Raw genomic sequence first — 13311 nt, forward strand, 5'->3', positions numbered from 1 at the left:
ACAAATGAGTATTTCTATTTCACAGAATGTTCCAAGTAAAATATTTTCATCAATTTTAACCATTCATTAAGGTTTCTTTTAATCTAAGACTGTAGGGCTATGAGCCAGGCCCTGGAGAAGAGTTAGGATCCTAGGAATCTGACAATACACCAAATCCAATCCAATTCAATTCAATTCAATTCAAATCAAATTTATTTGTATAGCTCTTTTAACCATTGACATCGTCTCAAAGCAATTTTCCAGAATATAAACCTAAAACAAAAGGTTATTATAAAGAATAATATAAAGATTAATATAATACAAAAATTCTAAATTAATATTAGATATGTTTAAAACTTGTTTGTATTTATCCCCAATGAGCAATTCTGAGGTGACTTAGGTGACTTGTGGTGAGGAAAAACTCAACCTTGAATGGTAAAGGAAGAAACCTTAAGAGGAACCAGACTCAAAAGAGGAACCTCATCCTCATTTGGGTGACACTGGAGGTGTGATTATAAATATACAGTCTGATAAATGTTGTATTTCGCTTCATTCCACTTAAAGACACACGTTGCCCACTATCACACAGTTGTACACTGGATTTCCTGTGTCACTTTTCTAAACTGTGCTCAGCTGCCAGTACATTCACAGGTGGGAGACGCTCTAAAGCCTCCATCGATCTAGAGCTCCCTGTGGACTCCCTGCTGCGTTTCACATGGAAATCAACCCTGTTTCATTAGGTGATCTTTCAATTCAGGGAATGGTCCAGGCAAAGATAGCTGACCATCTGCCACCCGGACATAAATATAACAAAAGGAGGGAGAAATCTGAAGCATGCCAAGAGTATTATACAGAAGTTTTTTTTTGTGGCTACAGGTTAACACGTGGCTACAGATTAACACGTGACTACTGAAATTATTTGAAAAGAGTAGAGCTGGAAGAAGAGGGTGAGACAATAAAGTTATTTCATTTTGTCATTGTGGACCCATTTCATCAGCTCTATAGGACTATTCGCCAGCTGTCTGGGGCACTCGCCTCTTGTTTAGCTCTTTTGTCTCTATTCAACTTAACCACAGCACCACCACAACAGAAAAGCGTGTGTATTCACACAGACTCGGAGGCTGGATAATTAGTAGAAGTGGAGGTGGAGGACAAATTTTATTTGTTTATGGATCATCTATATACAAAAACTAATTTTTCGCTTTTATTTATTAGTAGTTCACGGTTATTCAGGCCTACTTTGGTAGGGTGTTTGGTAGTAGGTCAATTATAATCAAAAGTCGCGTTTTATTTATACTGACTCCCCCTACGTCAGGATGAAATGGTACGGCCCAGAGGCAAGCAGTCTCTTTTGAGTAGGTCCGTATTTCATCTGCATTTACAACGGAGTGCCTGTGTGTGTATGTGTATGTGTATGTGTGTGTGTGTGTGTGTGTGTGGGTGTGTTAATGGATTAAAAAGTTGACAAGATCATTTACAGACGCATCTCGAAGTGGGAATTTAAAAAAAGGTATGTTTGAATAGAAGTTTAAGATAAATTACATATCAGTTATTTTTGCTTCATTGAAAACATACAACTACTAGAATTATATCATTTACTATAATTACTACAAATCATCTATGTTTATTATTATTCTGTATCTAATCTATATTTCTTATTAGTAATGTGTAATTGTGAAATAGTTGTGATATTGCATGGGTTTAATGTCAAAAATAAATAAATAAATAAATAGTAATAACGATGATGATTAATAATAATAATAATAATAATAATAATAATAATAATGGTGATGAAAGTATGCATTCCAGTCCTATGAACATACAAACATCACAACGTCAAAGTTTCATTATGTTATCATTTAGTAATCTAGGCTACAATAATTCGAATTAAATGTAAAATCTAAAAGAAATAAAATAATAAATATAATGAAATAAAATAATAAAATGTTTACAGAGATAAGTATCTTGGAAGCTCAACATTTTTAGAGAACAGCTTATTTTCTAGTACATTTACATTTTCAGCTTCAATTAAATGAAGAGGCAAATTAGCATGTGTTTACAGTAGGCAGATCAATGCAGCAGATGTTGCACTCATAAGCTTGATTAGCATCCTTGTTTTCACGGTACCTCTTGAGTGCAATGATTTACCATTGATTAAATCATCCTAACTATTATGATAATGACAGTTTGTTGGTTGTTACTGTGTATTACGGTGTGTACAAGTCCAAAAGTTTTATTACGCACGCAATCTTGGGAAAAAATCTGTAATATAGTTTGTATCCTTTGACATATTAATATTATTTGCCTTGTTGTGAACAAGCAGTACACTGGTTAAGTGCAGTACGTAAAGCAGCATTGGGTTAAGAACTTCGCTTAAACAAAGGACTTTTACTTTGCGTTATTTATTACATAAAGAGAGTATCATAGGAGGCTTCTTGCCTTATATGCTTCTAATATATTTTAACTGCACTGAATGGAACATCTAATGCAGTGTAGTTTGGTGTTGCCCATCTCTGTCCTCTTTGTACCAAATCTGGTCATGTCATTTCTGGTTTAAATAGTTTAAGGATTTTCACAAGATACAGAAGTAAGTCATATTGTAAAGTCGTTTTGCCTCTCCCATAGCATCAGCATGTACGCACTTCAGCACCCCGTTAATTACAGGTTGTGCATACATGCTGGTTCGGGTTCAAGTCTCCCCTCAGACTTTCCAGCATCTAGCCCACTCTGGGAATTCCAAACCCTAACCACAGTGGTAATGAATATGACATCGGATGCAATCTAAAAGATCCCAGTTCCAAAAGTAAAGAATGGAGTAGACAACACAGCCTACACTCCATAAACACCCATTTCCTGTGATGTCTCTTTGTTATGCTTCACTGAGATATGAGGATGGGTGGGTCAGTACACCACAGCATTTTGCTTCAGATGAGCAAATCACTGCTATGTCCTGTTTGTTCATTTAGTGCAATTAGGTGACTAACGGGACAGACATATCTTTAGGGTGGGGTGGAGTGGAGGGTAAATGTAGAATACATTTTTTTGAGAGGTTGCAGTGGTCTGAACAGTATGTTGCACTAACGGTATTCATCCAACGGTTCTGACCACATTCTCACACGCAGCTAAAAAGAGAGAACTGAAAGAGAATTGTGTACTCTGCATTCTTAGGTTGAGGCAGATCTACCAATAAATTCTGTCTTCTCAGCAAATTAGTCACACTGCTGCATTGATAAAGGAGTTTAGGATTTGCACTAAATAAGGTCCAGGCTGCTCTCTGCTTACATTCATTCTGTGCAAAGCTGCATCTGCTTATATGAGTTATGGGCCTAAATAAGCATAAAGCCACAAGGGATTCTACAATAGCATCCTGAAAATGCAACTCATTCAGGAAAAGGTTGCAAAGATTAAAAAATATCTGGTCTGAAAGGTATGTTAATATGTTACACTGCTAATTTGACAACAATTCAAAACTTGTTTTTGTGTGACCTAGCATTGACTGATCATGAGAAAGATCATTTTCTTGATATGAAAAGGCCTTTTCATCTGTATGAAGGTTATTAAAGGTTAGTCTACACCCTTGCAGACATGTGATAGTATGAGGGAGGTATTTTTAATATTCAGTTGAATCAAAGTGGGTCGAAATTAAAACCATGCTGGAATAAATATATTACAAACAGATTTTAACAAGACAGAGAGTATTCCTGACTAGTACCACTAAAGCTTGTTCTAAGGTGTATATTTTGATCCTTGAAATAAGAGAGTCTTTAAAGGAAGTATCATTCTCTCCCTGAGGCAGAGGGAAAGCCCAGACATTGTTCCACTTTAGATCTGAAAAGGAAGTTTTTTGGTGTGGGGGACGACAGGTGCAGGCTCTGAGAGGGGGAGCGCTCTTATAGCCATCTGTTTTCTTTCGGGGTGTTTAGTTTTCCAAACACATTCACCCACACAGTCCATCACCACATCAGCGCGTGTACAGACACACACACACACACGCGCGCGCCTGCAGTGGCCCAGGTCGCCATGGTGCTGTATAGAGAATAAGCCCTGGCACATGTGCACGGTCAACCATGGGGTGTGTTACTATTGTGTTGTAAGACATTAAAGCAGTGGAGGAGGTGTGGGCTTTATTTTAACTAAAGGATGGGTGGATATGCCAAAAGAGACCAGTTGCACTTTCTCTAGCCTCAGTAGTTGGGTAGATTCCTAGGAGCCAGTGTGCTCAGCATTTGCCTAAGAAGGGTAGGCTATGCATATCACATGCCGCTCATTTGGTTTACAAATAACAAGTGGTTCCTAGACTGAAAGCAATACGATAACAAGGTGTACAAGTTGAAAACAGGAAGTAGACTTGCATTCCATGTTGTGTTTCTGACCCACAGCGACTCAGGAACAACTTATATCTTAAAGCAGGAAACATGGACTGCAAGGAAGAAATCAGTGACTCGGACAGTGGGATCATCTTAAATTCTGGTAAGAACTTAAAACTACATACTGTAAAAAAAACTAAATTCTAAAACTAAAAAAATACCGTGGATTGGAGCAGAAAGTGTTTTTTAACCTACAAGATACTGACTAGAATTAATGGCACATCTGCCTAAACCTCACTTTTGCCCAGATGTACCAGATATATATATGCATGTACCAGATATATATATGCATTGTGTTCACTTGTGAAGGTCCAGACAGTCCTACATCTCCTGTGAAGGACCTCAGCACTCACACACGGGTCATTAGGCTGAAGCACCAGGCTCTGGAGGACAGACTGGAGCTGTGTCTTCTGGAGCTAAAGAAACTATGCATCAGAGAAGCAGTGAGTAATATTTTGTTTTGTTTGCTTTTTTTTTTTAATTGATTATATAACCACTCTAATTAATGAATTTAGTTCATGTGTAATTTGTCATATCTCAAATCATTATAAGAAAATATTCCATGCGAGATGTGCATTACAAACACTGTAGAAAAACAAATGGCCTTACAAGTGTAATAATTTAGTTGATGTGATTGATTTTAATCTAACTCAATCTGATCTAAAGATTGTAAGGGTTGCCTTTGAACCAATCAGCTAGTCAGAGTGCAGCACTGAGTGCTTACTGAGCTTTCTTTTGTCCTTCAGTGGAGTCATTAGAGCGAGTCAGCAGTGGGCAGTTGTGAAACAGATGCTCCTTTGCAAGATAGTGAGGGTGATTCTTATTCACAGTGGGCCAAGTTTCAGTAAGATTTAGTAATCATTCCTCCGTAGAAATCCTTTGCTACAGCATAAACATCTGCTAAAAGAATTATAGCAAATACACCTTAAGACACAGATCGCAATCTTTGTTCTTTTGTTTTATTATATTTTGTTTTATATTTTATAAAATTTTTTAAAGAAAAAAAATAGAGACAGTTGTTTTTTTTGTCTTTTAAGGAACTTACAGGAAAGTTGTCATCTGAATATCCTTTGCTGCCGAATGAGAAACCACCACAGATCAGGCGACGTGTTGGAGCGTCCTTTAAACTGGATGAAGGGCTGCTTCCTCATGGGAATGGAGAGGTAAAGGAACCAACGTTCATATTTCCTTTCATTTTTATATTAGCAAAACTACAGGTAAAAATATGATAATTAATCTAAATCGATGAATTTTTTTTCTTGATTAACTAATTATTATTATTATTATTATTAACTAATTATTTGATCAATTAAATATTAATTTAATTGTAATTAGAATGTTAATTTTAATATATTTTATTTATTTGACAGAATAATAAAATATATTGTTAATGAATTTATTTAATTATTTATTATTTCTTTTTACATCAGTACATAAATAACTATTTTTATTGAATGAATATTATTAATTAGTTTTGAACTCAGATATTCATTCAGATGACTAGGTTACTCATGAGAACCCTCACATAATTATTGCCCTTTAACACACATTTATGGTTCTTGTTTGAATGGGCTCCCTTTAGAAATCAGAGTTGCATTCACTTGAGGCTGATTTGGCCCTCCAGCGACAGATATATGAAGCATCCCGAAGGCTGTCTCTTGAGGAAAATATCAGCAAGCCGGTAAGGAAGAGCCGACTGCAGCAATGCAAACACGAGGAAAAGAAAATGAAGGAGCTCCAGGAAGCTGTGATGAAACACTGCATTAACCAGAGCTGTATTTCACCAAAGCCCTGCCGTTCCTCCAGACAGAGAGGTAAGAGTCTGATTCTGACTTGCGAACTTGTCACTGTTGTTTTCATTACACTGGTTGCCAGCATGAGTGGCTTTCTCCCCAGTATTTAATGTATTATTAATGGTGCTTGCAAAGCAACATTATTACTATTAGATGACGTCACATGCTCGTCTCGACTAGCCTCCGGGATTTGCCACGTGCAAACACCATTCACATTTTCTTCAGGAAATGTACGTTCTAGTTATTATTATTATTAATGGTGCTTGCAAAGCAACATTATTACTATTGTGCCGGACAAAACTTCGGCACGTAACTTGTCCCGCAGCTTTTGTCCTAGACCCATGAATGAGGTGTCAAATCGACCGGCTCATTGAGGAGAGATGTGCTATGACTTTTCTAAGCGATCCGAGTACCGGTACTCTTCCGGTACCGGATCTCAAAATGGCCTTTTTTCCCATAGACTCCCATTATAAACTTTGGAGGTTTCATAACTTGGCAAGCTTTCGAACTATCTACACCAAACTCGGCCAGCTGCTTTAGGGTGATACTCTGAACAAAGGTTTAAATTGGTGTACCGACTGGCCTTCCGGTTGTGCCGCAGCCCCGCGCCCAAAATATGCAAAATCAAAAAACTTTTTACAACATGGACATGTGGCATATCAAAACACTCAGAACAATGAGGGGAACTTCCTCACATGTATTTTGATGACGTCACGTGATGTCATGTGAAAATAAAAAATTAGCACAACATAGACGTGACATATCAAAACACTCAGCACAATGACGAAAACTTCCTCAAGAGTATTCAGATGACGTCACCCGCTCGTCTCGACTAGCCTCCGGGATTTGCCACGTGCAAGCACCATTCACATTTTCTTCAGGAAATGTACATTCTAATTATTATTATTATTATTATTATTATTATTATTATTATTATTATTGGAGTTTCTTCTCCTGATGCTTCAGGTGTTTCCTCTGGATACACCTCCTCTGGTTTCCTCCTAATCTGGTTTCCCAGTTCAGAGTATTGTAGGCTGATTGGTATCTCTAACTTAATAGACTCCAGATTTATCATAATCCTGTGTAGGATAAGTGGCACAGAACAGGGATGAATGGATGACCACTGTCTAATAACCACAGCGTGGCACTTTACTGAGAATCTGCTTAACAATTTAGTCTCATGGTTTGAATTTTCCTTTTTATTTTCGTGAACTTTATGTCTTAATATGTAGACGATCAACAAAGATATATTTGGTGTCTGCCATTTGCTTCTTAAGTTTTTTCAGTGGTGTGGCATTCCTACTTAAGCTAATGAGAGAGTACTTAAACTTATTTAACATAAACACATAACAAAATCTGTATATACACGAGCATCAATTGTCACTGTTAGGCAGTAACCGAGTGTGTATCAGTTGAGACTGACTTCTATCCCTTGTTAGCTACATTTGTTCTCAGACACACACATCATAGCTGATAGGTTACATTTGGATTAAACTTCCCTAAAACCATTTTTTCATATTTATTTATGGCTTCTGAATTTAACAGTAGGGAGGGATGTCAAAAGTAATCTTTTAACTGCTGAGTAATGATATACCGAACCTATAACTTCTATAATGGCTATATAACGCTTCTATAGCAATTAGAGTTGATTGAAGGATATTTCTGAATACATACTTTTATGCAATTAAACACCTAACTTTGTGCTTTGGTTTTGATTTCTAGATCTGTGCATATCTGATGACAGCTCACTGTCTGATGCTGCTGCCCATGATGATGGTGAGAAGGGCTACTTCATACCTCATACAAGTGAAATATAAACATAAGCATTTTTGGTCTAAATAAAGGTATTTTTTGTCATAGATTTAGAGCCAGGCCCATTGTCCCCGATGACTCTAGACTCTGGGAGTAGTTTCCAGCATGTACTGACCCTTTCGCCTCATCATGGATCAAAGCATGCAGGTTCCAGATCCAGCCTAGAATACAACCGATCTCCAATCCAAAATATTCCATGGACAGAATCCAGTCTGGATCAGCCATATCAGAAACACAAGAAGCTTCCCTCTGCCAGCAGCAGCAGGTCAAGGTAAAGCTAATGGAAATTTGCTAGCCTAAAAGCTTCAAGAGACATGGTCATTTGCATGATTTGAATCATTCTGAAACAATAGTATCTATTTTTTCTATGCTTTTAAAACATTTTAAGAACAAAACTGTTAGTGTACCATTCTTCTACTGTCAATTTGCTTCCTTGTGGCCAAATTGCTGATCAAAGTGCAAGCATATAATTTGACCCTTTTAATGAATCTGTTTGCTGAATGTTGTCCTTAATAGTCATTAGATAGTAATGAATCCATTTCCAGTGTAGCCTTATTAATAATAATGTAATTAATAATTAAATCAATTTGGTTAAATAAGGCTATTGATGAAATTACTTGTAGTGTCACTAATGTTTCCATAAAGACAAAAATCAGTCAATCAGTTTAGCAAAGACTGTGGAATGAGTGATTTATGACACAATCTGTATGCGTGTGTCAGCAGCAGTCCAACAGGAAGCTCTATAGATCAGAGACTGGATGACATTCCTCCTGCTCCACAGTTCGTGTTCAAAAGCCTGGCAATGCGCAACAATAACTCCAGCAGCACCCCGTCTACCCCAGAACTGCCGCTGCGCCGCCACATCTCCCAGTCCTTCAGGTAATCCAATCTGAGCAGATCATTTCAAACTGTGTGTTCTTTATGCAGTGTTCTGTTTAGTTTAATCATCTTTAGACAGAACTGCACCTGAAACTGTATTCGGTGTAGGGGCAGAACCAGGGGTTAAATTGTACAGTGGTTAAGGATTGCCGAGCTTGCAAATGATCAGTTATGTAAAGAACAAACAATAGCTGAGATTTAGTGGTTACATTTGATGGAAATATGAATCATAATATACAGGATTCACACTCCTATAGATGAATATATTTAAATGTAGCTAAATTACAGCTAATCTATTCCTTATATTACATTGCAGGTATTATGTTTCCATTGTACGTCCAATAAAATTAAGGATTTTTTTGGTTTTTTTTTGTTTTTTTTTGTTTTACAAATTAACCAGATATAAAAAGAATCAGACTTAAGGTCAGAAGCTAAGGTCTGGCTACTCACTTGTTTCTTCAGTTAACACACATAAGTACTGTTTTAGTCTCTTTTCTTTTCAGAGCTGTGTATATTAAACCATAAACTGAACATCGCTGTTCCCACACTGCTGGAACCTATAATAGAACCAGGCCTTGCCCCACCTTCTAATTCCCATTTTAACTCTGGGCCTGAACACAGTGACAAATTTACAGTATAAATATAGCATGCAGTATTTTGGTGTCTGTTTCCATTTGTACATTTCTATATCGTTTTTATTTCAGTTTATATAGGGAATCGTTCTCAGCTTTCAGTTCAACAAAAACAAAAAATAAACAGCAGTAACAATTTTTGGTTGATGTTTGTTCTTTCAATATACTCAAGTTTTACAAATATTGCACCATAATGTTTGAAGTACTGCATCAACTTCTCAGCTTCTGTACAAGTAGAGTATAATGCTAATAAAAATGACCTCAGACCTGCATTACAATAATAAAACGAGTTTAGCTTTATTGTTGACGTAATATAAGAACAGAAATAGTCCATTTTAGTGTTAATGGCTAGGATAAGCACATATGTGTGTTCTGTTAAACTGAATTTATAGATCACATATTATTTAAATAAAATATGATTATTAAGTATTTAAACATTTGGATTTTTCTGATGCGGTTATATGTTATGATGTTATGATCAACAGGTTTCCCAGAACCAAGCCAGAGGTAAACAAACCGAGTTTAGATCTGAGCCGTGGAAGGACGAAGCTCCCGCGTCGCCGGGTCACTGACTTTGCATTAGCTTACTCAGTGCAGCGTCTGTATCAGTGCAGCTCAGAGGACAGCAGCTCGGAGCACTCCATATCCTCCTACAGCAGCTCATCCAGCCATGAGTTAACTTCTGAGCTGACCAAAGCTTGCCCACCTCCTTACGGTTTTCACTGCACCACTCCAAACAACTCCCAGGGCCAGCGCTCCACCAACAACATCCTTCCCAAAAACAACCAAACTGTAAACAAACAAATTAACAAACCCACTGTGACCAGCCCATGTCAAAATAATAGCTATGACAGGATGCTGCCAGAGAGAGATATTAGAAAGCTAAACCTGGATTTGACATCTCTACATACAAATAAACAGCAAATAGAGGTGACGTCACCTAAGCGTTTACTTAAACCACCTCCACCGTACCATAGGCTGGCACGCACACCTTCACTGAAGGAGTATCCCAATCATCCTAGCAGGCTGCTTCCTCGAGATGTTGTCACAAACGATCTCAGGGCATGGCATGAGAGGAACAATGTGGGTGAAATCAAGTTTCTGCCACTGGAACGACATGGGTCTATGCGTGCTAAACGCACACCAGATCAAGAGCCGCCACCATACCACCAGATCCAGTCTCAGAGACAGGTAAAGACCTTGTTGTTGTGTTCTAAAGATTTCATGTACTGTTAACAGAATTAGAAAAACGAATGCTGAGGAAAGTAGTCTGAATGAATAACTAATATTTATTTAATAATAAATGTTAATAAAATGAAGAAGAAACAGATTGGACAAAGGCTTCTCTGGTTCATTGTTGTTCTGGTTCTTTGCAGACTCCTCAGAAAGTGATCCTCCAGAGAGCTCCTGATGGAACTCCTCTGCAGTGGTATGAAGAAGAAGACTGTGAGATTGTAAGCCAGGTCTAGAAGCCAGAGAGCTGAAGCATCTTTTGCCGTTGTTGATGTCATTAATACAATGGACTCAGTGATGCTGTCTGATAGTAAAATGCTGATTTGGAGTAAAATGTGAAGCTGAGCCAAATTGATGTGGCACAGATTTTCACCAACTGTGGAGTCCTTCATCACTTAAACACTGACTGAAATTCAAGTCTGAAAATTACTTAACTGTAAGGCATCATGCCATAATTTCTGTGATGATGATGATAATAATGGTTATTATTATTATTATTATTATTATTATTATTATTATTGGTCCATGTGTACATTCACTATTTCTTAAAAAAAGTCTCCTGAAAAGTACCTTTTCAAGTATATGTTGTGTCTGGTACACAGTTTTCTATTCCCTACTGTTTTGGAGCACCAATTGTTTAATATAATGTAATACATTATGTATTAATATAATATTTATGTTCTTTTTACTTTTCTAAAATTATTCTCAGTGTATTTCTTACACCTTTTACGGTTTCTACATTTAAATATTGTTAGATGCTGCTATGCTGTTCATCTGTTTTATAAACTGCCTGCTAGATTTTATGAGTGCAGATATTTCCCTTATTCAGATGTGTTAAAGCAGCAATTCCTCCCTATAATATATATTTGTGTACTAACAATGTAATGTGTATTTAATCTTATTTATAATAAAATATATACTATGCTATAAGAATGCTCATAATGTCAGTATGTCCTACTACACACAGCTGGAATTAAAAGAAACTGCACAGTTCATGTGACACCTGGGTAAAACTCTCTGGCATCAGTATTTTTTTATAGGATACACACAAATGTTAAACTCATACATTCAGACCAGTAGGACACACTTTACATATGGACACAACACTACAAAACCTCACTTTCCTTATATCAGAAAGTTAGGTATACTAAACTATTTATTTAGGGAAACTGTAGTAGTGTTTCTTTTTTTTAACCTATGCATTTAAATAACATGATAGATATTTCAAGAGGAATTCTGGACCTGTAAATAATTACTCAATTATTATCTAAATTATAATAGTTATATTTGTTTACCATCTCTATACACTTCAAATACCAAACACCTCAAATACCAAAGAGACCACAGTGTGAGTGAAATTTTAACACAATTTAAGATGTTATGTGGAGTCTGTGGAAAGGTAACAATAAAAATACAAACAGTACACAAAAAGTCACATCTGCAAACAGAAGATCGTCTATTCTTGTGAAAACTGCCTGTGGAGGGAAGAAAAAAATTATTTATTATGTATTAATATACAGTGCAACATAAAAAGGTGTTTTTACTTTTACTTGGACATTTTGACTGACATAACAAACATAAGTCACTTCTTAATTTGCATATGGATTATATTTGATAACAGCGGAAACTAACTGAATCATACAATACATTATTCCAACTCATTATTTTAGAGGTTTTATAAAATGGACAATATGCCAAAAATAATTAACAGCACAAACTCAAGCTTGGGAAATAGTTTGTAGCGCCTACTGTGTCCATCTGTGCTTTCTGGTAATCCTGTTTATTTCTTCACATTGTGACTATTTAATCTTATTAAGAGATAAAGATGAGCATCAGTGTAGCCGCTAACTCCATTTAATTCAATTTCCCATAATAGCAGTGTTTGGAACAGATGGCTAAATTTAGGGGAAACATCAACAAACAATTTGGCTCAATTTGAAGCAGATCAAAAAACTCCAGCTACCAATACATGGTTCCATGAACACCAGATAACCAAAAAGGGCTTCTAGAATCTGGATACCTGTTTGTGCATGTCAAACCTTCAACAACATCACAAAGTGACTGTATGACAGTATTAGTGATACATATCACAGTAATACCACCATCATTCCCTGAAGTAACCTCGTAGAATATGTTTTCCCACCGTTAGAGCCACCCGTTGATGCCCAGGTATAAATAGGCTTTAAGTAAGCAGGAGATCCTCCTTGTAGTCATGTTAGGGTAGGGAACAAGCATATGTTCCATCTATAGGTAAAGGTCCATCATCCACTGAGGTTAGTTTATCCATCCATAGTGCAGTGATATGCTGTAATGTTGCCACACACACACACCATATATGACAGATTGGGACTTTCACTGTCTAACAGTCCCTGATGGTTAGAACTTCAGGAATTGTGCTGGGCTCTTGCATTCATGATCACAGTTCACTTTCTTCTAAAGGTCCAGATATCAGAAGAAAGTTCAAGTAACCAAGCTAAAGGATTTAAAGTTTTTCATCCATTTGGGAAAACAGATGTCTTCAGGGAGGAAGTTACCAAGGTGTCCCTAGTGGAAGCAGTGAAAACTAAAGCAGAAACAGTAGACTGTAATCTGATAGCTAATATCTGAGAAGAATGG

The 13311-nt window shown here is 36.8% G+C and overlaps 1 protein-coding gene across 1 annotated transcript; it reads left to right on the forward strand.

Moving 5' to 3' along the window:
• The first annotated feature begins 1365 nt into the window (after positions 1-1365).
• On the forward strand, positions 1366-11628 carry inavaa (innate immunity activator a). Its single transcript, XM_060882322.1, has 10 exons — positions 1366-1489; positions 4359-4449; positions 4656-4789; positions 5384-5509; positions 5929-6160; positions 7862-7915; positions 8000-8222; positions 8675-8830; positions 9948-10653; positions 10839-11628. Exons 2-10 carry the CDS (start codon positions 4395-4397, stop codon positions 10929-10931), a joined length of 1779 nt encoding a protein of 592 aa, XP_060738305.1. The 5' UTR covers positions 1366-1489; positions 4359-4394; the 3' UTR covers positions 10932-11628.
• Positions 11629-13311: the final 1683 nt, after the last annotated feature.

The sequence above is a fragment of the Tachysurus vachellii genome, chromosome 11, assembly GCF_030014155.1.
Source record: "Tachysurus vachellii isolate PV-2020 chromosome 11, HZAU_Pvac_v1, whole genome shotgun sequence".
NCBI classification, from domain to species: domain Eukaryota; kingdom Metazoa; phylum Chordata; class Actinopteri; order Siluriformes; family Bagridae; genus Tachysurus; species Tachysurus vachellii.

What these genes read in the sequence shown, in the direction of transcription:
- inavaa (XM_060882322.1), top strand. Translation starts at nt 4,395, where the DNA reads ATGGACTGCAAGGAAGAAATCAGTGACTCGGACAGTGGGATCATCTTA. An exon ending in TTCCTCATGGGAATGGAGAG is followed by an intron (nt 5,510 to 5,928) that starts GTAAAGGAACCA and finishes GGCTCCCTTTAG; the next exon opens with AAATCAGAGTTGCATTCACT. An exon ending in TGCTGCTGCCCATGATGATG is followed by an intron (nt 7,916 to 7,999) that starts GTGAGAAGGGCT and finishes TTTTTGTCATAG; the next exon opens with ATTTAGAGCCAGGCCCATTG.